The 27,631-nt window shown below is 45.2% G+C and overlaps 1 protein-coding gene across 5 annotated transcripts in view; it reads right to left on the bottom strand.

Moving 5' to 3' along the window:
• Positions 1-27,631, bottom strand: part of spef2 (sperm flagellar 2) — a 685,307-nt gene that overhangs the window by 65,773 nt on the left and 591,903 nt on the right. For all 5 annotated transcript variants that reach the window (XM_073047840.1, XM_073047842.1, XM_073047843.1 and 2 more), the window contains exons 27-28: positions 23,540-23,659; positions 13,887-14,006 (exon numbers count right to left, since the gene is read on the bottom strand). In XM_073047840.1, the coding sequence (XP_072903941.1) occupies positions 13,887-14,006; positions 23,540-23,659 (240 nt within the window). The remainder of the gene's footprint in view (positions 1-13,886; positions 14,007-23,539; positions 23,660-27,631) is intronic.

Raw genomic sequence — 27,631 nt, 5'->3', positions numbered from 1 at the left:
AAGCCAGACCTGAATCCAAACAGCCAATTCACTGCAGACCCCACGCATCTTAATCTTCTGGATGAGGGAGTTTGTCAAATGCCTTACTGAAATCCATGCAGACAACATCCACTGCCCTACCCTCAACAATCCCTTTTGTCACCTTGTCAAAAAACTCAATCAGGGTGGTGAGGCACAACCTGCCCTGCACAAAGCCATGCTGACTCTCCCTAATGAGGCCATGGGCTTCCAAATGCTCATATATCCTATCTGTTGTGTCTGTGCAACTACATATCAATGAAATAAAAACATGCATGCAGGAGATGGTTTTAACTGGTGTATTCACATGGGTGGGTGGGAGGGAGGGGGGGAGGGAAGGAAGGAGATCAATGCACTTGTGTAGACAACAGATCAATACGCAGTGTTAAGGGGAGTCTTGCTCTAAAAGAAATAGATCCATAATTTATACTTCCACCCCCTTTAGATTAATGCAAACTAAAACATTCAATTTCCCTTTCACAAACCATATTTCAAATAAACATGCTTTAACAATAACAGTCCATAACTAACTTCACTGTTCTAAAGATTTAGTCTTTTGGGTGGCACTATGTTTCTTTCAGGATAACACCTCTGGACTTGTGGAGTGGCATCAGGTTTGGCAGGTATCTTGTCTAAGGCAATGTACTCGGCTGCCGGTGTCGTATTGCCATCAGTGACATGATCATCACTGGAAGGTAAGTCCAGTGGCTGTAATGTGTCCGCCTTCTTGGATATAATCAACTCAGGTGTGTTCTTCGAATGAGCCTCCAATACCTGGTCCTCCTGATGTCTCTGTGTACATCGGTGGTCCAGTTCTTTTAGCTCTCCTACTGGATGTCCACTTGTCTTCTCTGTAATCACGTGCTAGACTTCCTGATTCACTTGGCAACTGGGTGAACTGTTTATTCTGCACTTCCCGTAGGTCCAGTGTCAGGAGGTCGATGCCAGATCTCACTGCAGGGGTTTGACTTGTCGTTGCATGAACAGAGTTCCAATACACAAAAAGGAAATTGTCCACCTTGTGCTGTAGAGAAATGTCCTCCTTGTCCATAGCTTCAATGGACTTCTTGAATGTTTGGATAAAACTTTCAGCAAGCCCATTCTTTGATGGGTGGTGAGGAGGTAACTTGAAATGGCTGATTCTATTTTTTTTCATAAACAGTCAGAATTCTTCTTATGTGTATTGGGGTCTGTTGTCACTCACAATTTGTTCAGGTAAACCATTTGGAGTGAAGATAGTCCTCAGCGTGGAAACAGCCTTTACTGAGGCGGTTGTCTTCATTGGTATGACCTCCGGCCATTTCAGATGAGCTATCAGAAACATGGAGTCCATGAATAGCCTGGCAAAGTCAATACGTACTCTTTGCCACGTTGACGATGGCCACTCCCACAGGAAAATGGTGCCTGTGGGGGTGCATTTTGAACTTCTTGGCATCCCAAATAGCTTTTGGCCAAGTTTTTCGATCTGCTTTTCTATTCCTGGCCACCACATGTAGCTCCGGGTGAGACTCTTCATCTTGACTATACTTCATGTAGATTCTCTAACTAGTGCACAGTTTAGAGGGAACCACACATAGCATTCTTTGACGTACTGACAGTTGGTCTTGTCTTGCTGAGAATTCTGAAAACATAGGGTACCAGGAGCTGGCCATTCTTGCATGGTGATTTCATAGACTTTTGTTGATGTTGCGTCATTCCTTGTTTCACTTCGTATTTCCAAATTTGTTACTGGCCCACCGATGCGGTGTGGAACATTTCTGCTGGGTCACAGTGTGAAGCCTTTTCTTCTTCAGTTGCCAATAGTGGGAGATGTGATAAACCTTCAGCGTTGCTGTGTTGTTTGGTACCCTTGAACTCTACGCCATAAGAATGGGCTCCGAGGGACAATGCCCAACTGGAATTCCCTTCAGGGGATTGAAAATGGACACAAAGGCTGGTGATCTGTCACTAGTGTAGAAGTTTGTCTGAAGAGGTAGTGGTGGAACTTTTTTATTCCCCATACTTGTCAAAGGGCCTCTTGGTCAATCTGCACGTAGTTGCATTCTGTGCTCATCAGATCCATCTTTCATAGTCTGTGACAAAATGGTCCCAATGCCATAAGGGGATGCATTGCATGCCAGTCTGATGGGCTAAGATGGGTTATGATGGGTGAGTAGTTCATCTGATATTTAGTCCCTTTGCTTCCCTGAATGCTTTCACATCTTTCAGACCATTCCCACTTTGCTCCTGCCTGCAACAGTGTGTTCAATGGGAGCAGCACTGTAGCAATGTTTGGGAGAAACCGCTGGTAGAAGGCCCAAGCATGACCTGAGTTGTGATGTGTTTTCTGGTTTGGGTGCCTGTAGCACTGCCTCAGTCTACAGTCACGGAGAGTCACTGAGATACAGTCAATGAAATCACTGAGATTTCATTCTCGAAAAACTCACATTCCTCTCTCTTTGCACACAGAGCATCCTCACTCAGCTTGGGAAGCACTTTACCAAGGTTCTGGAGGTGCTCTTCATCAATCTTGCCAGTCACAATGATGTCATCAAGGTAACGTTGTGTTCCTGGGATACTGTGGAACACTTACGTGGTCCATTGCTCTTTGCCAAATTGCTGGAGCTGATGTGCTGCAAAGATGAGACAATTATACTGGAATAGTCCCTTGTGAGAGTTGATTATAAGGAACTTCCTGCTAGACTCCTCAATCTCCATTTGCAGATAGGCTTGTGACAATCAATCTTTGAAAACCTCTCCCTGCCTGCCAAAGATGCAAAGATGTCTTCTATTTATGGCAGGGGATACTGCACAGTACGCAACACCGGGTTGATTCTCACTTTGAAATCTCCAGATATGCTAATAGCTCCAGCCTTCTCTTTCTTGATCACTAGGACAATGGCCATGGCCCAATTGCTCCACTCAACCTTGGAGAGAATTATAGATGCCTCCAAGCACTGAGGTTTAGCATCCACTTTGGGACGTGATGCGTAAGACAATGGACGTGCTTTATGGAATCTTGGTGATGTTGTTTCATCCAGTTCAATTCTGGCCTTCATGCCTTTGAGTTTACCAATACCCTTCTTAAACACCTTCTCACTAGCATTCAGCAGCTATGACAGTCTCTGTTTGTGCTACCATTTGTGCCGCAGTTGCCTGTTGATGCTACATTAAGACCTTTGATTGTGTGCCTGTCTCATTGGATTTTTCTCAACCATTCACGTTTGAAAAGTGCTGGCCCTCCACTTTACAACACATAAAGTTCTAGCTGCTGTGTTTGGCCTCCATATGTCACGTTTACTTTTAGTTTGCCTTTGGGAGACACCTTTTTTTGCTTGTCTCCAGCATCACTGAGGTCTTCTCTAAAGGTAGCTTAGAAAACAGCCTGTTGTAGTCAGCCTCTGAAATTACAGTCGAAGCTGACCCTGTATCCGGTTACATTTTCTGTTTTACCCCAGACACATCTGTGTGATTCATATGATTTTGTGACCTGCTTCAGAAGTGCTATGCAGTTCTAGGCAAGACAGATCACATTTGTCAGACACTGTTGCCTGATTCTGTTTCACATTTGGTCATTTTATGCATTTGCTTAGTTTTATATTGAAACTCTTCACTTGGTTGTGCTTTCTGTCTGCCGTTCTCTATGTGATCTTGTCTGTGACACTTCCTGCAATCCCTCTTTGAACAGTCATTTGCATCATGGGAGGATTTGCCACACTGATAACATCTTTTGGCTTTTTGCATCATTCAGGGACATTCTAATCACTTTTTCTATAGGTCTGACACATCCATTTCCGCAGCTTCTAGCCACATTGCAATGGTTAATGCCCGTTCGAAGGTTAGGTCCCTTTCTGACAGTAGCTCCTTCTGAGTGCTTTGATCATTCGTGCCAAATACAAGCCTGTTCCTAAATGCATCTCCAAAGTCACAGTAATGGGAAAGTTTGTGCAGTTCTGCAATGTATTCAGAAATGCTTTAATTCCTTGACTGGTTCCTTTCATAAAATCTAAATCTCTCAGCTATTACAGGCAGTTTAACAATATCATTGAATGTCTTGCTTGCTGGCATTTCAGGGGTTACTAAATTGTTAAGTGACTGTACATCTTAGCACCCATTAAGCTAAGAACCGTGTGGGCTTTCTTTTACTTGTCCATGTCGTTCGCTTTACAAAACATTTCAACCCTTTCATTAACACTAACAAATCTGTCAACTTTCCCAGCTGAAGCTATCGGCACATTATTTTCACTTTAACTTTGCTACTTGCTTCTTTCACTGTGTACTATGCACTGTTACTTGTGCGTCCCTTTGTCAGCGACCGTGACAGCCTCCTGTTTACCTCTTTCCTCTAGTTGTTGTCTCATAACTCTCAGTGCAGTTGGTGATATTCTGTGACATTCAAGTTTGTACTCATCACCAATTTGTTGTGTCTGTACAACTACATTTCAATTAAATGAAAGCACGCACATTGGAGATGGCTTTAACTGGTGTATTTACGAGAGAGAGCGAGAGCGAGAGCGAGAGCGAGAGAGAGAGAGAGAGAGAGAGAGAGAGAGAGAAGAGAGAGAGAGAGAGAGAGAGAGAGAGAGAGAGAGAGAGAGAGAGAGAGAGAGAGAGAGAGAGAGAGAGAACAATGCGCATGCGTAGACAACAGATCACTATGTTGTTCGTCCATTGTCGTCGATGAAGACCTCAACACTATTAGTAGTGCTAAGGGGAGTGTCTAAAAGAAATAGATGCATATGTTACACTTTCCCTAAGAATTTTCTCCAGCAATTTCCCTACTAATGACATACGGTTCAATGGTCATGTTCCCCTCTTAAATAGAGGTACAATATTACCCACTCATCAGTCCTCCGAAACCTCACCTGTGGCTAAGGAGAATGCAAAGATACTAGTCAAGGCCCCAGCAATCTCATCTCTTGCTTCCTTCAATAAGCTGGGGTAAATCCCGTCAGGCCCTAGAAATATCCACCTTTATACTCATTAGGAGTCCCAACACTTCCTCCTGTTTGGCCTGTTATGAACCCCAGTTTCAACACCTGGGACAGTACATGATGTACTGCGAATCTGTGTGTTATCAATTCCTGGGACAGTACGCGATGTACTGGAAATCTGTGACTTTATTTCTTGTAGTGTCACACGATGACCTACCCCAACAGTGTACAAGGAGCCGTGCAGATTGCTCCGGAGACACACTTTGGTGGAGAGTTGTTGTGTTTGGACAGCAGAGTCGTTAGTGGGAGTGAAGAGTGCAAACTTCGATCAAACCCAAAAGGGAGTGGGTAGTCGATAATGCTGTGCATTTCGGAGGTGACTGACATTTCGTAATCCAAACGTGGATTTTTGGCACCCACTTTGGTGGATCCCTGCAAAGTCGCAGGTGTGTGGTGACCAGTCCTAGAAACTGACTTCTCCTGTCAATTACGTGGTGAAATTCTCTCTTTTTGTGAACTCTTCGTAGACTCTTCGAAACAGACTGCATTGTGAACTCGCTTCCACTGTAAAGGTACAGTGGCCACTTTGTGAGATCAGCGTTCGAGAGGTATTGTGTGTCTGCCGAAGCACCTTTGGAAAGGTACGGTGGTCGTTTTGGCTTATCTCTGCGAGACTTGCTTCTTCGAATCTCCGTCTTCAAGATCGTCACTTTGCTACACTTCAAAACTAAAAGTCTCTCCTATCAATACCCCCGTAAATCCCTGAAACTTTCCGAACTGACATTCTGAAACTGTGCTCCAGTAAGACTCTGTTAAGAATCTTACTCTGTTAAGAATTGTTTCTAAGTTTAACCATTTGGGAGCTATAGACGTATAGCGCTGTTAACTCAGTTTTAAGTTAGTCGCTTGTTTAATTTTCCATGTTTCTGCTTGAGTGTTAATAAATTGTTGTTTTCTGACAACATCCCGACTCTGCTCCACATCTATTATTGCTGGTTCCACGTAACCGGCCTCTAAACTCCCTAATGTATTTATATACTGAATACTGATCTCCTGGTCCTCCATATCCTTTTCCTTGATAAACACTGAAGCAAACTACTCTTTCCCCCCTTTATTTTGAGTGGACCCACCCTCTCCCCAGTTATCCTCCTATTTTTGGTGTACAGGATTCTTTTCAATCCAACTTGCCAAGGACTTTTCCTGGCCCCTCCTGGCTTTCCTAATTCCCTTCTTTAATTCTTTTCTGGATTCTTTATACTCCTCATGTGCTTCATTTGATGCTGACTTTGGAAGCTTTACATACTTTTGCTTTTTCTTCTTGATTAAATTCATCACCTTTCTGGACATCCAAGGTTATCTTCTCATTCCATCCCTGTCCTTTCTTCTAACAGGAACATACCTTTCCTGTACTCTGTGCAATTAATCCCTCCTCATGCCTGATGCTGACTTGCAGAGAAATGGTGTTCCAATTAACACCTTAGTTCTTGCCTAATGCCCTCATGATGTGCCCTACACCAATTTAAAACTCTCCCACAAGGACCATACCATCCTTATCTATAGAAAGATAAGGAATTGTGGTCACTGTTCCCTAACTGAAAGGTCAGTCACCTGGCCAGGCTCATTACGCAACACCAGGACCAGTACGGCCCGTCCTCTCATTGGACCATCCACATACTGATTTTTGATTTTAAAAAACCTTCCTGGATACACTCAACAAATTCTGCTCCATTTAAACCCCTTGCACTAAGATGGTCCCAGTTTATACTAGGGAAGTTGAAATTACTTTTAATAATAACTCCATTATTTTTACACATTTCCTAAATCTGATTATATACAGTATCTATTCTTCAATGTCCCATTGACTGTTCGGGGGTCTGTAGTACAACCCCATCAGTGTTACTGCACCCTTCCTATTCCTGACTTCTACCCAAATGGACTCAGTGTCTGACCTCTCCATTATGTCTCCCGAGCATAGCTGTGATAATGTCCCTGATTTGTAGAGCAACACCTTATCTCTTTCACTTTTTCTTCTATCTTTTCTTTGAAAACCTGGTACATGAATCACCCATCCCTGCCCCTCTCAACCAAGTATCAGTAATGGCTGCAACATTGTACTTCCATGTACTGATCCACTGTAGTTCCACATACTCTCAAAATTTCACCTTTGAAGGCCTCACACTTACCAAATAAGTACACCTCTGCCAGAAAACAGCCTGTTCCAATCCACACTTGCCAGATCATTTCTGATATCATCAAAGTTGGCTTTTCTCCAGCTTAGAAACTGAACCCCTTGGTCCACGCCTATCTTTATGCATATTTACGTTGAAACTAATGGTATTGTGATGACCAGATGCAAAGTGTTCCCCTACACAAACCTTTGTCATCTGCCCTGTCTCATTCCCTATTAGCAGATCCAGTATGACATGCTCTCTTGTTGGGACGTCTACTTACTGATTGAGGAAACTTTCCTGAACACACTTAACAATCTCTTTTCCATTTAGTCCTTTCACAGTATGGGAGTCCTAGTCAATACATGGAAAGTAAAAATCACCGTCAACGACAACCTTATGTTTCTTGCAACAGCCTATGAACCCTACAAATTTATTCCTCTAAATCCCTCGGACTGTTGGGTGATCTGTAATACGTCCCCATTAACAAGGTCATACCTTTCTTATTCCTCAGTTCCACCCATAGCACCTCACTAGATGAGTTCTCCAGTCTGTCCTGACGGAACACTGCCGTGACATTTTCCCTGACTTGTATCACCACCCCTCCTGCTCATTCACGACTAAAACAAGGGCACCTCAGAATACTGAGCTGCCAGTCCTGCCCCCTCCCCCCCCCCCCCCCCCCCCACAACCAAGTCTCGGTCTTACCTACATCTGTCTGTACAAACTCTCCACTAACTGTTTCAAGCACTCTGGTTCCCATCTCCCTGCAACTCTTTAAACCACATGCCACACCCCGCCCCATGCAGCACTAACAAATCTTCCACCAGGATATTAATCTCCATCCAGTTCAAGTGCAAACCGTCCCTCTTTCCTGGAAGAGAGTCCAATGATCCATAAATCTGACATCATCCCTCCTCCACAAGCTCCTTAGCCATGCATCAAACAGTAAACTCTTCCTATTTCTGCCCCTCATTAGCACGTGGCACAGATAGCAATCTTGAGATCACAACCCTGCTGGTCCTGCCCTTTAAACTTAGCACCTTATCCCTGAACTCACTTTGCAGATCTTCATTCCTCTACAATCATTGGTACCTACATGGACCACAACCACTGGCTGCTCCCCCTCCCACTTAAGAATGCTGACGACTTGATCTGAGATTTCCCTGACACTGGTACCCAGTATCAAGTGTCAGGAGGCAACATACCATCCGGGAATCTTGTTCTCGTTCACAGAACCTCCTTTCTGTTCCCCTAACAAATTCCCTATCACCACAGCTCACTTCTTCTCCCCTCTTCCGTTCTGACTCACAAAGCCGGACTCAGTACCAGAGATCTGACCACTGTGACTATCCCTCTGCAAAGTCATCCCCCACCCCCCCCCCCAAGAGTATCTAAAGGGTTGTACACCTGTTATTGAGGGGGATGGCCACAGAGGTACTCTGCACTGGTTGCTTTATCCCTTTCCCCTTCCTGACCGTCACCCAGTTTCCTGTATCCTGCACCTTGGGTGTAACTACCTCTCTATACCCTATCTATCACCCCTTCAGCCTCCCAAATGATCCAGAGTTCATCCATTTCCAACTCCAACTCTTAACATGGATTGTTCGAAGCAGAACCTGGAGATGCACTTCTTGCAGGTGAAGATGCCAGGGACACTGGAGGTCTCCCTGCCTTCCCACATCCCACAAGAGGAGTATTCTACTATCCTGCCTGGCATCTTTATATTTGCTCAGTTAGAACAGTAAAGAAAGAAAAACAATAAACTGTGGGGGGGAAATCTACCGGCAGCTCTTTGCTTTCTGTCACTTAAGCCAGTCCTTGTTGAAGACTCGAGGAGCTAAAGCCTCAAAATCCCCAGACTATCTGTCCACTCCACGAATTGCCACTTGGACAATGGCCACTCAAAACACAAACGCAATCGGTGAAAATGAGTCAGCCACGTCTTCTCATGCTTCTGATGCCCAACTGGCTGCTGCTCAAGTGTGGCAGCTTGTCAAAGGCCTTATGAACACTCAAGTAAACAGCATCCACCGATTCTCCTTTGTCCATCCTGCTTGTTACTTCTTCTAAGAGTGCACATATTTTCCCTTAGGGAAACCATGCTGACTTCAGCCTATTTTCTCAAGTGCCTCCAACTTCCCTGAGACCTCATCCTTATCAATCCACCACATCTACCAATTTACTCCACCATCTTCTCATCCACTGAGGTCAGACTAACTGGCCTATGATTTTCCTTTCTTCTGTCTCCCTCTCTTCTTGAAGAGTGGAAGGATACTTGCAGCTTTCCTGCAAACTGTGAGTACTCTGCACTCATTCCTCGGGTTCCATGGTTACTATCAGAGATTCATGAAAGGGTTTGCGAAAATAAATCACCCATTGAATCAGCTTCTGTGTGGTTACCCTCCTTGGGGAAGAAAAGGACAGGTGGGTGAGAAGTATCTTAGCCCATCGGTGCCCTTTGGACTGAGGTGGGATGTAAAATATGAGGAGAGCTTTCAGTCGCTGAAGGAGGTGCTGACCCAGGCGTCGATGCTGGCTTTTGCAGACCCCCAACTGCTGTATGTACTGCACACGGATGCCAGTCGGGAGGGTTTGGGGGAGTCCTGAATAAGGATCAGGGCACTGAGTTGAGGCCTGTTGCATTTGTCAGCTAAAGTTTGTCGCCCTCTGAGAGAAACTATCCCACACACAAGTTGGAGTTTCTGGCGTTGAAATGGGTGGTGGTGGATTAGCTGAGTGACTATCTCTACGGGGCCAAGTTTGATGTGAGGACGGACAACAACCACCCAACTTATATCCTGAGTTCGGCAAAACTGGATGCCATAGGCTATCGGTGGTTGGCCGCAATGTCTGCCTATGATTTCAGCCTGAAGTACCGGCTGGGAAGCAGGAACGTTGATGCTGATGCTTTGACCCAACGGGCACATGAGGGACTGGGCAGGGATGAGGAGTGGGAGAGCGTTCCTGCCCCTGGGGAGAAGGCCACGTGTCAGTTCACCATCACCGTGAAGGCAGAGAGAAAGGATTGGCAGGGATCAAGCAGTGGATCAATTGGGAGCTTCTGATGACATCATACCCCAAGTTTACTGTAACCTGACTGCTCTGAAGACAAATCAGCTGCCGGGATTGAGTTCTGGGGAAGTGGCAGCTGCTCAGCGAGACGACCTGGGCATCAGTATCACTTGGTCCGCGGTCAAAAAGGGAGACATAGCTCAGGCAGAGAAGATGAAACACGTGGCGGTGCCTCCACTGCAGAGAGAATGGCATTGGTTGGAGTTGCGGAACCAGATCTTATACCGGGTCACGTCACCCCTGGACCAACCTTGGCGTTGCCAGCTGGTTCTGCCGGAGAAGTATCGGAGATGGTGTTCAGAGACCGGTTTTACTGGCCCCGAATGAAGTCGGAGGTCGAAGAATACTGCAAGTCGTGCATTCGCTGCATACGGTGGAAGACGCTGCCTATGCCGGCAGCTCCCTTGTCCCACTTGCAGAGTGTGGGGCCCCTGGACCTGGTGTGTATGGATTTCCTGTCCATAGAACCCGATGCCAGTAACACGGCAAATGTGTTAGTCAACACGGACCACAGCACCGGATATGCTCAGGCTTTTCCTACCAAGGACCAGAGGGCGACCACAGTGGCTAAAGTGTTATGGGAGAAGTATTTTGTTTATTATGGCCTTCCTAGGAGGTTACATAGTGACCAGGGATGGGACGGAGAGCAGGTTCATCTATGAGTTACTGGGCATGCTTGGAGTCGAGAAGTCGAGGACCTGATCTCCAGCCAGAGGGGTTTAACTGGACCTTGCTAGACATGCTCAGGACCCTGGAGATCAGCAAGAAGAGCAGGTGGAGTCAACATATTGGGCATCTGGTTCACAGTTATAATTGTACGCGAAATGAAGCTACTGGGTACTCACCATATTATCTGATGTTTGGGCTCGAGGCCAGGTTGCCCATTGACCTTTATTTTGGGACTGACGAGGGTGACTTACCACTGAAGCCCTATCTGAAGTATGTGTCTGATATGAGAAGAGAGCTGAAAAGGGCTTATGAATAGCTGGAGTCGCAATTGCCAAGCAGAATCAAGGAAATAACAGGAGGCATGATCAAAAGGTGAGGTTCTCCCATCTCCTGCCAGGAGACCAGGAAACTCATAAGGAACTTGGGGCTACCTGGGAAACATAAGTTGGCAAACTGCTGGGCGGCCACAACCTATGTGGTGGAGAGTCAGAAGCCAAACCTACCAGTGCTTCGGGTGAAACCAGAGGAGGGGAATGGGCCTGTCAAGATTCTTCATCGGAACCACCTGCTGCCCCTGGGGCAAGAGGTGCAGGTACACCCAGAGCCCGAATTGGAACCTACACCCAGTCAGAGGACTCTGCAGAAATGTGGGCGACTGTAGGGCTCGCAACAGGAGAGGTTAGGTCAGCCCCCACCTCTGAGAGGGATACTGATTCGGAGGATGAGGATCTGGATGTGTGGTACATGTTGCCGTTTGCTAACTCCCCATTGACTGAGGAAGAGACTTCCAGTCCTTCTCCCGCTGAGTCAGGTGAGTGGAGGTTGGGGAGGGGGAACTATCTGTGGACAGCCTGGGTTGCAGCAGGACCCTGCAAGGGAGGAAGAGGGGCTTGGCCACAGGACAGAGGGGTCCAAGTTGTAGGTCGGCATAAGTGATAGACAGGGAAGGTCTCGCCAGTTAGACTGGAAGTGTTTCCAGTAGTGTCTGAACCCGAAGAATTAGGTGAGGGGGATCAGAGGTCTCAAAGAAGTGGGAGACCACTGGATAGGTTGTCCTACGTAGCACCAGGGGAGCAAAGTGTGACCCCTGCCGTTTTGGAGAGCTATGTCACTGCCTTTTACACCTGGATTGGGCTTTGCATTTTGCAGGAAGTGTTGCCGAATTATCTCAACGTCACGAGGACATGAGTAAATTTGGTGGGGTGGAGAGTGTAACACACTGTAAGGTTTCACTGCCAACATAATAGTTTCTCTGTAGCAGCAACGTTTGGGTTATTACTAGAGATAACAGGGCTTTGGAATGTGTGCTATCCAATGAGAGAGATGTTGTTCTATCTTCTGGGTTTAGGAGCAGGGATTTCATGGTCTTTTGTCAGGGAGAGATGAGAAGAGAAGGTGTGAATGGAGAGAGTTGGTAGACCGCCGGACAGAGTGGACTTGAAGTGAGGGTCCGAGGGTCGGCTACACTTGGAGGAAGTCGACAGGGAACCTGTGGACAGAACCATGAGCTCCAGTGTTGTGTATTAGACTGTTTCATGAGAATGGGCCCTTTGCTTTTTTTTGTTTCTTTACTAACCATATAGTCTATCGTTTAATCACATATTGTGTACTGTTTGTTATTTTGTGGTATGGATTTGTAACAGGGGAGCATATCATGCAGCATCCGCCCAAACAAGATTTCTTAAGTTCGGTCGGGCCGAGGGCTGTCTTCCCCTAGATTAAGCCACTAGCCGAACTGAGAGTCACATTTGATTTCATTGTTTTTTAAACCACCAGAGCCACCCCACCTCTTGTGCCTACTGCTTGTCCTTTCAATACAATGAAGTGTATCCTTTGACGTTAAGCTCCCAGTAATAATCTTGTCTCAGCTAAGATTTAGTGATGCCCACAATGTCGTATATGCCAATCAGTAACTGTGCTATAAGTTCATCTACCTTATTCCATATACTGTGAGCATTTCAAATATAACAACTTCAGTCCCTATACATCACCCTTTTCAGTTGTGTCCCCTTTTTACATTGCAACTCATCCTATTCACTGTAATTTTGCTCAATCATCTGCCTCTCCTTGCTAGCAGTCTCCTGCACACTTCCTCTGTTGGTAAACCAACTATCCCATCCTAAAACTCTGGTTCCCATCTTCCTGCCAAATTAGCTTAAACCCTCCCAAAGAGTCCTAACAAAGCTGTCTGCAAGTTTATTGCTCCAAGTCAGGTTCAGGTGCAGCTCATCCCTTTTGTATAGGTCATAGCTTTCCCAGAAGAGATCCCAATGATCCATGAATCTGAACCCCTGCCCCCTGCTACAGTTCCTCATCCACACGTTCATTTGCCAGATTATCTGATTGTTCTCCTCATTGCCCATGGCACAGGCAGCAATCCAGGGATTTCTACCCTGCAGCTCTCACTTTTCATTTTGCTACCTAGCTCCTTGAAGTCTCTCTTCAGGACCTCCTCACCTTCATTCATGCCAATATATACCAAGACTTCTGGCTGCTCGGACCAGATTTGAGATATTTCTGACCCTGGCACCTGGGAAGCAACGTAGCATCTGGGTGTCTCTATCGCATCCAGAGAATCTCGTCTCTATTCCTCTGTGCGATCGTCTACCACTGCTGCAGTCCTTTTCATCACTACAGCCAGTCCAGGAGCCTGTCAGCCTCAGTTCAGTAAAACTCATGGAACAGTGAGCTGAACCAGCCCATCCCTCACCTGTGGCCTGGTGCTTAAATTGTCCAAACTTGGCGAACCAGAACATATAGTGTTGAATTCTGTGTACTGGTAAGCTGGTAGAAACTGCCCAGCAGGTCAGACTACACACTAAGGTTCAGGGAACCTGAAACACTGTGATGAAACAGGCTGTCAACACCAGTGCTAAGTCTGTATATACCAGTGTCAGAGAACAATTTGACCCGTATACCCCAGTTGGAGCTTCGTGAATAATGGAGAGGGAAGAGTCTGTCTCTCTCACTCATTCCCCCAGAACCACAGCTGCCGGATATTCACCTGGGGTTGAGTTTGCGCTCCACAGTCCTTTCAACTTACCGGAATTGTTTCATCTCTTGGACGCCTTCCCATTCCCCTTCCTGCTCCTCCTTGCCCCTGCTGCTGGGGCTGCCGGTTTCTGCCTTTTCCTGTCCATCAGCCTGGGAGGAATCGGGAGCACTGTCAATAGCAACAGACATTGAATCATTTCCAATGATTGCCACTCCACACAGTACAGTTCATCTGCCCAACATATACCAACCACAAGGCAGATTTATCCAATGAGGACTGGGTGCCTTCCCTGTTGACCAGTGGATGCATGGTCTTTGAATAAAACATAAACAATACAGTACTGGAACAGGCCACTGAGTTGGCAGTGTCTGTGCCAGACACTACACTGAATTAGACTCTGCACAGGATCCATATCTCTATATTCAGTTCACTTAGGTCACTCTGTCTGTGCCAGACACTACACTGAATTAGACTCTGCACAGGATCCATATCTCTATATTCAGTTCACTTAGGTCACTCTGTCTGTGCCAGACACTACACTGAATTAGACTCTGCACAGGATCCATATCTCTATATTCGGTTCACTTAGGTCACTCTGTCTGTGCCAAACAACACACTGAATTAGACTCTGCACATGACCCATATCCCTGCATATGCTCCCACCACCAGCCCAGGCACTCACCACTCTGTGTAAAGAAACATACCTTGCACATCTTCTTCTCTCACCTTGATATATGATAGGAGGAAACAGATGAGGGGCATATGATGTAATAGAAACAGAGTTATCAGTACAGAAAATGGCCATTTGGCTCAACTTCTCCATCCTGATCAAGGTGGCAATCTGAGCCAGTCTCATTTCCCTTAAACTCTCCTATCCATGTCCCTTGGATAGGCAGGTACTGTGGAGCATTAGCTGGTGGGGTTTAAAGTAAAGTTGCAGGGAGATGGGAACCAGAATGAGAGAACAGATGTTGGTATGTCTTCCGACAAAGTCAGAAATCAGAAGATTGAGCATGGTGCAACTAATATCCTGTGATGCTTGTATTTAAAATGATCACAGGAAAGGCAGATGAGCTAAGGGCAGGGATGTACACCTGGAATAATGTTATTGTAGCTATTAGTAAGACTTGGTTGCAGGAGGGGTAGGACTGGCAACACAATATTCCAGGGCTCCATTGTTTTTTTCATATGTCGGGAAGGATTAAAGGAGGGGTGGTATCAGGAAAAATGTCACTGTGGTGCTCTGGCATAACTTGTCCAGTGAGGCTTTATGGGTGGATTTGAGAAATAAAAAAACCTCCAATCATGTTAATGAGGCTATATTACAGACCTCCCAATAGATGAGGGATATAGAGGAACAATTTTGTAGAGACATCGCAAACTGTTGCAAGAAACACAAGGTTGTCATAGTAGGTAATTTTAACTTTCCACATATTGACTGGGACACCCAAACTGGGATCGAGTTTGTCAAATGTGTTTAGGGAAGTTTCCTTCAACAGTACAAAGAAGTCCCAACAAAAGAGTGTGCAATATTTGATCTGCTATTCGGGAATGAGACAGGGCAGGTGACAGATGCTTGTGTAGGGAAACACTTTGCATCTAATGATCACAATGCCGTTAGTTTCAAAGGAAATATGCAAAAAGATAGTTCTAGTCCTGGGTTGAGATTCTGAATTGGAGAAAGGCCAATTTTGGCAGTATCATAAGACCATAAAATATAGGAGCAGAAGTAGGCCATTTGGCCCATTGAATCTACTCTGCATTCAATCACGGGCTGATCCAATTCTTCTAGTCATCCCCACTCCCCTTTGATGCCCTGGCTAAACAAGAACCTATCTATCTCTGCCTTAAATACACCCAATGACTTGGCCTCCACAGTTGCTTGTGGCAACAAATTCCACAGATTTACCACCCTCTGACTAAAGTAATTTCTCCACATCTCAAATGATCAGAAATTATTTAGCAAGTGTGAATTGGAACTGGCTGTTTTCTGGCAAAAACATACTTGGCAAGATTTTGCATCTGTTTTTTCTGTGGAAGGCAGTAGCAGTCTGCCGGAAGTTTGAGAGTGTCGGGGGGCAGAAGTGTATGAAGTTGCCATTACTAGGAAGAAGGAGTTTGTGAAACTGAAAGGTCTGAAGGTAGATAAGTCACCTGGACCAGATGGTGTACACCACAGGGTTCTGGAAGAGGTGGCTGCAGAGATTATGGAGGCCAGTTGGGCATCAGAAGCATGAGAAGACGTGACTGACTCATTTTCACCGATTGCGTTTGTGTTTTGAGTGGCCATTGTCCAAGTGGCAATTCGTGGAGTGGACAGATAGTCTGGGGATTTTGAGGCTTTAGCTCCTCGAGTCTTCAACAAGGACTGGCTTAAGTGACAGAAAGCAAAGAGCTGCCGGTAGATTTCCCCCCCACAGTTTATTGTTTTTCTTTCTTTACTGTTCTAACTGAGCAAATATAAAGATGCCAGGCAGGATAGTAGAATACTCCTCTTGTGGGATGTGGGAAGGCAGGGAGACCTCCAGTGTCCCTGGCATCTTCACCTGCAAGAAGTGCATCTCCAGGTTCTGCTTCGAACAATCCATGTTAAGAGTTGGAGTTGGAAATGGATGAACTCTGGATCATTTGGGAGGCTGAAGGGGTGATAGATAGGGTATAGAGAGGTAGTTACACCCAAGGTGCAGGATACAGGAAACTGGGTGACGGTCAGGAAGGGGAAAGGGATAAAGCAACCAGTGCAGAGTACCTCTGTGGCCATCCCCCTCAATAACAGGTGTACAACCCTTTAGATACTCTTGGGGGGGGGGTGGGGGATGACTTTGCAGAGGGATAGTCACAGTGGTCAGATCTCTGGTACTGAGTCCGGCTTTGTGAGTCAGAACGGAAGAGGGGAGAAGAAGTGAGCTGTGGTGATAGGGAATTTGTTAGGGGAACAGAAAGGAGGTTCTGTGAACGAGAACAAGATTCCCGGATGGTATGTTGCCTCCTGACACTTGATACTGGGTACCAGTGTCAGGGAAATCTCAGATCAAGTCGTCAGCATTCTTAAGTGGGAGGGGGAGCAGCCAGTGGTTGTGGTCCATGTAGGTACCAATGATGTAGAGGAATGAAGATCTGCAAAGTGAGTTCAGGGAATAAGGTAGATAGATAGATAGATAGATAGATAGATACTTTATTCATCCCCATGGGGAAATTCAACTTTTTTCCAATGTCCCATACACTTGTTGTAGCAAAACTAATTACATACAATACTTAACTCAGTAAAAAATATGATATGCATCTAAATCACTATCTCAAAAAGCATTAATAATAGCTTTTAAAAAGTTCTTAAGTCCTGGCGGTTGAATTGTAAAGCCTAATGGCATTGGGGAGTATTGACCTCTTCATCCTGTCTGAGGAGCATTGCATCGATAGTAACCTGTCGCTGAAACTGCTTCTCTGTCTCTGGATGGTGCTATGTAGAGGATGTTCAGAGTTATCCATAATTGACCGTAGCCTACTCAGCGCCCTTCGCTCAGCTACCGATGTTAAACTCTCCAGTACTTTGCCCTCGACAGAGCCCGCCTTCCTTACCAGCTTATTAAGACGTGAGGCGTCCCTCTTCTTAATGCTTCCTCCCCAACACGCCACCACAAAGAAGAGGGCGCTCTCCACAACTGACCTATAGAACATCTTCAGCATCTCACTACAGACATTGAATGACGCCAACCTTCTTAGGAAGTACAGTCGACTCTGTGCCTTCCTGCACAAGGCATCTGTGTTGGCAGTCCAGTCTAGCTTCTCGTCTAACTGTACTCCCAGATACTTGTAGGTCTTAACCTGCTCCACACATTCTCCATTAATGATCACTGGCTCCATATGAGGCCTAGATCTCCTAAAGTCCACCACCATCTCCTTGGTCTTGGTGATATTGAGACGCAGGTAGTTTGAGTTGCACCATATCACAAAGTCCTGTGTATGTTGCCTCCTGACACTTGATACTGGGTACCAGTGTCAGGGAAATCTCAGATCAAGTCGTCAGCATTCTTAAGTGGGAGGGGGAGCAGCCAGTGGTTGTGGTTCATGACATAGAGGAATGAGGATCATAGAAACATAGAAAACCTACAGCACAATACAGGCCCTTCGGCCTACAAAGCTGTGCTGAACATGTCCTTACCTTAGAACTACCTAGCCTTACCTATAGCCCTCTATTTTTCTAAGCTCCATGTATCCATCCAGGAGTTTCTTAAAAAACCCTATCGTTTCCACCTCCACCATCGTTGCTGGCAGCCCATTCCACGCACTCACCACTCTCTGCATAAAAAACTTACCCCTGACATCTCCTCTGTACCTACTCCTTAGCACCTTAAACCTGTGTCCTCTCATACTAGCCATTTCAGCCCTGGGAAAAAGCCTTTGACTATCCACACAATCAATGCCTCTCATCCTCCGTCGCTCCGAGGAGAAAAGGCCGAGTTCACTCAACCTATTCTCATAAGGTATGCTCCCCAATCCAGGCAACATCATTGTAAATCTCCTCTGCACCCTTTCTATGGCTTCCACATCCTTCCTGTAGTGAGGCGATCAGAACTGAGCACAGTACTCCAAGTGGGGTCTGACCAGGGTCCTATATAGCTGCAACATTACCTCTCCGCTCTTAAACTCAATCCCACGATTGATGAAGACCCATGCACCATATGCCTTCTTATCCATACAGTAAACCTGCGTAGTAGCTTTGAGTGTCCCATGGACTCAGACCCCAAGATCCCTCTGATCCTCCACACTGCCAAGAGACTTGCCATTAATGCTATATTCTGCCATCATATTTGACCTACCAAAATGAACCACCTCACACTTATCTGGGTTGAACTCCATCTGCCACTTCTCAGCCCAGTTTTGCATCCTATCAATGTCCCGCTGTAACCTCTGACAGCCCTCCATACTATCCACAACACCTCCAACCTTAGTGTCATCAGCAAATTTACTAACCCATCCCTCCACTTCCTCTCTAGGTCATTTATAAAAGTCACAAAGAGTAGGGGTCCCAAACAGATCCCTGAGGCACACCACTGGTCACCGGCCTCCATGCAGAATATGACCCATTCTGGATCCACAAAGCAATATCCCCTTGGATCCCATGTCTCCTTACTTTCTTAATAAGCCTTGCATGGGGTACCTCATCAAATGCCTTGCTTAATTCCACTACAGTACATCTATGGCTCTACCTTCATCAATGTGTTCAGTCACAACCTCAAAAAATTCAATCAGGCTCGTAAGGCACTACCTGTCTTTGATAAAACCATGCTGTGGAGACTAATATCCTGGTGGGAAGATTTGTTAGTGCTGCATGGGGCGGGGGGTGGCAGTGGTTTAAAGAGTTGCAGGGGGATGGGAACCAGAGTGCTTGAACAGTTAGTGGAGAGGTTGTGGAGCCAGATTTCAGATAAAGTCAGAAATCAAAAGATCGAGCATGATGAGACTAGTGTCCTGAGGTGAGTGTATTTCAATGCAAGAAGTATTGTAGGAAAGGCAGATGAACTCAGGGCATGAATCAACACCTGGAATTATGATATTGTAACAATTAATGAGACTTGGCTGTGGGGGGGGGGGCAGGACTGGCAGCTCAATATTCTGAGGTACCCTTGTTTTAGTCGTGAATGAGCAGGAGGGGTGGTGATATAAGTCAGGGAAAATGTCACGGCAGTGTTCCGTCAGGACAGACTGGAGAACTCATCTAGTGAGGTGCTATGGGTGGAACTGAGGAATAAGAAAGGTATGACCTCATTAATGGGGACGTATTACAGATCACCCAACAGTCCGAGGGATTTAGAGGAATAAATTTGTAGGGTTCACAGGCTGTTGCAAGAAACATAAGGTGCGTCATTGTCAGTGATTTTTACTTTCCATGTATTGACTAGGACTCCCATACTGTGAAAGGACTAAATGGAATAGAGATTGTTAAGTGTATTCAGGAAAGTTTCCTCGATCAGTAAGTAGAAGTCCCAACAAGAGAGCATGTCATACTGGATCTGCTAATAGGGAATGAGACAGGGCAGATGACAGAATTTTGTATAGGGGAACACTTTGCATCTGGTGCTCACAATGCCATTAGTTTCAACGTAAATATGGAAAAAGATAGGTCTGGTCCTGGGTTGAGATTCCGAATTGGAGAAAGGAGAATTTTGACACTGTCAGAAATGATTTGGCAAGTGTGGATTGGAACAGGCTGTTTCCTGGCAAAAATATCCTTGGTAAGGGGGAGACCTTCAAAAGTGATATTTTGAGAGTACAGAGGTTATATATACCTGTCAGAATAAAAGGTAAAGATAACAAATGGAGAAAAAAACCTATATTGAGGCTCTGTTTAAGAGAAAAAAGGTCGTCATAGCAGGAAGAGGCAGGTAGGAACAAATGAGGTGCTAATGGAGTATAAGGAATGTCAGAGAAAACTTAAGAAAAAAAAATCAGGAAGGCTAAAAGAAGGCATGAAGTTGCCTTAGCTGACAGGGTGAAGTAGAATCTTAAGGGATTCTACAGGTAAATTAAGAGCAAAATGATTGCAAGGACAAAATTGGTCCTCTGGAAGATCAGAATGGTAATCCACAGGTGGAGCCAAAACAGATGGGGGAAATCTTAAAATAATTTTCTTTTTTGCATCTGTTTACTCAGGAGACAGACACACAGAGTCTTTTGAAGTGAGGCAAAGCAGCACCAGCTTCATGGATCCCATAGAGACTACAGAGGAGGAGATGTTTGCTACCCTGGAGCAAATCAGAGTGGACAATCCCAGGTCCTGACAAAGTATTCCCTCGGATCTGTAGGCAGGCGAGTGCAGAAATTGCCAGGGCCCCAGCAGAGATATTTAAAACATCCTCAGTGATAGGAGAGGTACCAGAGGATTGGTGGATAGCCAATGTCGTTCCACTGTTTAAAAAACACTCTAAAAATAAATCAGGAAATTATAAGCCGGTGAGTCTGACTTCAGCTGGGGGAAAGCTATTGGAAGGTATTCTAAGGGACCAGATATATAAATATTTGGAAAGACATGGACTACTTAAAGAAAATTTTCTTACCCTATTGAATCACGTAAAAAGGATACTATTAAATTGGTCGCCTCTTTCGTTATCGCTGATTGGTCGAATTAACTCTATCAAAATGAATATATTACCTAAATTTATATATCTTTTTTCAGGCATTGCTGGTTTTTATTCTTAAATTTTTTTTTTATTCTCTTGACTCTATTATATCTTCCTATATATGGATGAATAAGCATTCCAGATTGAATAAAATTCATCTTCAGAAAGGTCAAAAGAATGGAGGATTAGCCTTACCAAACTTTAGATTTTATTATTGGGCAGTTAAAATAAGAAATCTTTTACACTCTGGTGATATTACATAAATCGTGAGGATTGCCCAATGTGGGTTTTTTTAGAAGCTAACTCTGTTGATAAATTTTCTATTATTTCTCTTCTTGGATCCTAACTCCCTTTGTCTCTGAGTAAGTTAACTGATAATCTGGTAGTTAACCACACTATGAGGATTTGGATACAATTCCGAAAATACTTTGGCTTATTGAGATTTTCTCTTTCGAGTCCCATTTTTTCTAATTATTTTTTAAAACCCTCTGTGATTGATGTGGCTTTTAAAGAATGGGATAGATTAGGTATTAATGCTTTCAGGACTTGTTTGTAGAGGGAACTGTCTTTACGTTTGAACAACTGTCAACTAAATATAGTTTACCCAAAACTCATTTTTTTCGATACCTACAAATAAGAGATCTTTTACGGTCTCAAATAAGTACATTTCCTAAAAGTTCTGATAAGAATCTACTTGATGTAATTTTTAATTTGAACCCTTTTTATAATGGATCTATATCTAATATTTATAATATGCTGTTGGGAATAAACCTTTGGGAACAAAATTTACAGACCTTAATTTCTGAGGAAACTTGGAATCAAATTTTAAAATTGGTTAACACTTCATCGTTATGTGCCCGCCACTCTCTCCTACAACTTAAAGTGGTCCAAGGGCCCATATGACCAAGGATAAGTTGTCTTGATTTTATTTAGATATTTCTCCGTATTGTGATAAATGTAATAATGGAGAAGCTTCACTCATTCATATGTTTTGGACATGTCCAAGTCTTGGAAAATATTGGAAAGAAGTATTTCAAACTTTCTCGAAACTTTAAGCCTAATCCTTTGACCACTTTATTTGGTATTGCTGGTGGAAAGGATATTCATTTGGAGTCATCTGACTTGCACATTTTGGCTTTTATTTCTCTCATGACCAGAAGGACGCTCTTGCTTAACTGGAAAGATGCGGCCCCTCCTATTCATGCCCAATGGTTATGGGATGTGATGTCATGTTTAAATTTAGAGAAGCTTCGATGTTCAATCTCTGAATCTTGTCAAGACTTTCAAACATTGTGGGGACCTTTCCTGAATTATTTTCAAAACCTTTGATTTGCCTGTTAAAGCACAGATGATGACTAATATTTTTTTTTCCTTTTCTTTCTTTACTAATCAGCTTCGGTCTTAGTAGTGGGTTAGATTAATTTTATATAATAAAATTACTATATTTCAATGCTATGAATTAATTAACCTGTATGAATATAGGGTCTTTATATGCGATTTAGTATAATGGATTGATATATTTTTTTTCCTGTACTCTGTATTCTTATATGTAAATTAATAAAAACATTGGAAAAGAAAGGAAAGACATGGACTGATTAAGGACAGTCAGCATGGCTTCATGCGTGGTATGAATGCTATCTACATGGACTTTTACAAGGGATATGACAATAACCCCATGGGAGGATGGTCAAGAAGGTTCAGTCACTTGGCATTCAAGATGAGATAGTAAACTGGATTGGACATTGGCTTTGTGGAAGAAGCCAGAGAGTGATAGTAGATGGTTGCCTCTCTGACTGGAGGCTGTGACTAGTGGAGTGCCACAGGGATCTGTGCTGGGTCCTTTGTTGTTTTTCAGCTATATCAATGATCTGGATAATAGTGTAATTAACTGGATCAACCAATTTGCGAATGACACCAAGACTGGGGGTGTAGGTGACAGTGAGGAAGCTATCATGGCTTGCAGAGGGATCTGGATCAGCTAAAAAGTGGACTGAAAAATGGCAGATGGAATTCAATGCAGCCAAGTGTGAGGTGCTGTACCTTAGTAGGTCCAACCAGGGTAGGTCTTACACAGTGAACAGTAGAGCACCAAGGAGTGTGGTAGTAGAAAGGAATCTAGGAATACAGGTCCATAACTTGTTGAAAGTGGCTTCACAGGTAAATAGGATCGTAAAGAAAGCTTTTGGCATATTGGCCTTGATAAATACTGAGTACAGGAGATGGGATGTTACATTTAATATTACTCTTGGAGGATCTCAGTGGATTGAGCAGCATCGGTGGAGGCAGAGAGCTAGTCAATACTCTGTCCCATCACACACTCCCGGCATCTGACACAGAATGGCGCTCCCTCTACACTGTCCTATCACACACTCCCAGCATCGGACACAGAGTGGAGCTCCCTCTACACCGTCGCATCACACACGCCTGGGGTTCCATCGACACAAATAGCATCCTGGAGAGAACCACTCCCTATTTCAGACTGTATTCAGTAAAAGGCCCAGCGCACTCCTATCTAAAGAGCTCCAGGCATTATTGAAGAACCAGTTAGTGCCGAGTTTGATCTCCGGAGCCCGTAAGACGTACTGTAATTGTTTCAGCTCTTGGCCGCCAATCAACTCCCCATCTTTCAACGCACTGCTACTGCTGCCTGAGCTGTTGGGGTTTGGCTTTCTCTGTCCATTGGAGAGGGAGGAAATGGATACACTGTGAAGAGAAAGAGGCACAAAATCCTGAGTAGATTCTGATGGTGTTCAGATACACAGCCACTCCAACCCCCAACACACACTACAGCTAATCACTGACTAGCAGCTGTCTAAAACACACCCACCACACAACACATCCAACCACTGACCAACACGTACAACACAGCACGTCCAGCCACTAACCGCCACACATCTACCACTGACCATCACACATCTACCACTGACCATCACACATCTGACCACCGTCACACATCTACCACTGACCATCACACATCTACCACTGACCATCACACATCTGACCACCGTCACACATCTACCACTGACCATCACACATCTACCACTGACCATCACACATCTACCACTGACTATCACACATCTACCACTGACACCCACACATCTACCACTGACTATCACACATCTACCACTGACCATCACACATCTACCAGTGACCGTCACACATCTACCACTGACCATCACACATCTACCACTGACTATCACACATCTACCAGTGACCATCACACATCTACCACTGACCGTCACACATCTACCACTGACCATCACACATCTACCACTGACTATCACACATCTACCACTGACACCCACATATCTACCACTGACACCCACACATCTACCACTGACTATCACACATCTACCACTGACCATCACACATCTACCAGTGACCGTCACACATCTACCACTGACCATCACACATCTACCACTGACCATCACACATCTACCAGTGACCGTCACACATCTACCACTGACCATCACACATCTACCACTGACTATCACACATCTACCACTGACACCCACACATCTACCACTGACTATCACACATCTACCACTGACCATCACACATCTACCAGTGACCGTCACACATCTACCACTGACCATCACACATCTACCACTGACTATCACACATCTACCACCGACACCCACACATCTACCACTGACCATCACACATCTACCACTGACCGTCACACATCTACCACTGACTATCACACATCTACCACTGACCATCACACATCTACCACTGACCGTCACACATCTACCACTGACCATCACATATCTACCACTGACAGTCACACATCTACCACTGACTATCACACATCTACCACTGACACCCACACATCTACCACTGACCATCACACATCTACCACTGACCATCACACATCTACCACTGACAGTCACACATCTACCACTGACTATCACACATCTACCACCGACACCCACACATCTACCACTGACCATCACACATCTACCACTGACTATCACACATCTACCACTGACACCCACACATCTACCATTGACCATCACACATCTACCACTGACCGTCACACATCTACCACTGACTATCACACATCTACCACCGACACCCACACATCTACCACTGACCATCACACATCTACCACTGACCGTCACACATCTACCACTGACCATCACACATCTACCACTGACCGTCACACATCTACCACTGACACCCACACATCTACCACTGACCATCACACATCTACCACTGACTATCACACATCTACCACCGTCACACATCTACCACTGACTATCACACATCTACCACTGACTATCACACATCTACCACTGACACCCACACATCTACCACTGACACCCACACATCTACCACTGACTATCACACATCTACCACTGACACCCACACATCTACCATTGACCATCACACATCTACCACTGACCGTCACACATCTACCACTGACTATCACACATCTACCACCGACACCCACACATCTACCACTGACCATCACACATCTACCACTGACTATCACACATCTACCACTGACACCCACACATCTACCATTGACCATCACACATCTACCACTGACCGTCACACATCTACCACTGACTATCACACATCTACCACCGACACCCACACATCTACCACTGACCATCACACATCTACCACTGACCGTCACACATCTACCACTGACCATCACACATCTACCACTGACCGTCACACATCTACCACTGACACCCACACATCTACCACTGACCATCACACATCTACCACTGACTATCACACATCTACCACTGACTATCACACATCTACCACTGACCATCACACATCTACCACTGACTATCACACATCTACCACTGACCGTCACACATCTACCACTGACCATCACACATCTACCACTGACCGTCACACATCTACCACTGACACCCACACATCTACCACTGACCATCACACATCTACCACTGACCATCACACATCTACCACTGACCATCACACATCTACCACTGACACCCACACATCTACCACTGACCGTCACACATCTACCACTGACCATCACACATCTACCACTGACCATCACACATCTACCACTGACACCCACACATCTACCACTGACACCCACACATCTACCACTGACCGTCACACATCTACCACTGACCATCACACATCTACCACTGACCATCACACATCTACCACTGACTATCACACATCTACCACTGACTATCACACATCTACCACTGACTATCACACATCTACCACTGACCATCACACATCTACCACTGACCGTCACACATCTACCACTGACTATCACACATCTACCACCGACACCCACACATCTACCACTAACTATCACACATCTGACCACTGACACCCACACATCTACCACTGACCATCACACATCTACCACTGACACCCACACATCTACCACTGACTATCACACATCTACCACTGACCATCACACATCTACCACTGACTATCACACATCTACCACTGACACCCACACATCTACCACTGACTATCACACATCTGACCACCATCACACATCTACCACTGACTATCACACATCTACCACTGACTATCACACATCTACCAGTGACCGTCACACATCTACCACTGACCATCACACATCTTCCACTGACACCCACACATCTACCACTGACTATCACACATCTGACCACCATCACACATCTACCACTGACCATCACACATCTACCACTGACTATCACACATCTACCACTGAACATCACACATCTACCACTGACACCCACACATCTACCACTGACTATCACACATCTACCACTGACCATCACACATCTACCACTGACTATCACACATCTACCACTGACCATCACACATCTACCACTGACACCCACACATCTACCACTGACTATCACACATCTACCACTGACCGTCACACATCTACCACTGACTGTCACACATCTACCACCGTCACACATCTACCACTGACCATCACACATCTACCACTGACACCCACACATCTACCACTGACTATCACACATCTACCACTGACCATCACACATCTACCACTGACCATCACACATCTACCACTGACCGTCACACATCTGACCACTGTCACACATCTACCACTGACCATCACACATCTACCACTGACCGTCACACATCTACCACTGACACCCACACATCTACCACTGACTATCACACATCTACCACTGACTATCACACATCTACCACTGACCATCACACATCTACCACTGACCGTCACACATCTGACCACTGTCACACATCTACCACTGACTATCACACATCTACCACTGACTATCACACATCTACCACTGACTATCACACATCTACCACTGACTATCACACATCTACCACTGACCATCACACATCTACCACTGACCGTCACACATCTGACCACTGTCACACATCTACCACTGACCATCACACATCTACCACTGACCGTCACACATCTACCACTGACACCCACATATCTACCACTGACCATCACACATCTACCAGTGACCATCACACATCTACCACTGACACCCACACATCTACCACTGACCATCACACATCTGACCACTGACACCCACACATCTACCACTGACTATCACACATCTGACCACCATCACACATCTACCACTGACTATCACACATCTACCACTGACCATCACACATCTACCACTGACCATCACACATCTACCACTGACACCCACACATCTACCACTG

The sequence above is a fragment of the Hemitrygon akajei genome, chromosome 6 (assembly GCF_048418815.1).
Source record: "Hemitrygon akajei chromosome 6, sHemAka1.3, whole genome shotgun sequence".
Classification (NCBI taxonomy): Eukaryota; Metazoa; Chordata; class Chondrichthyes; order Myliobatiformes; family Dasyatidae; genus Hemitrygon; species Hemitrygon akajei.
The sequence above is the reverse complement of the archived record's forward strand: the minus strand, read 5'-3'. Positions and strand labels throughout refer to the sequence as shown.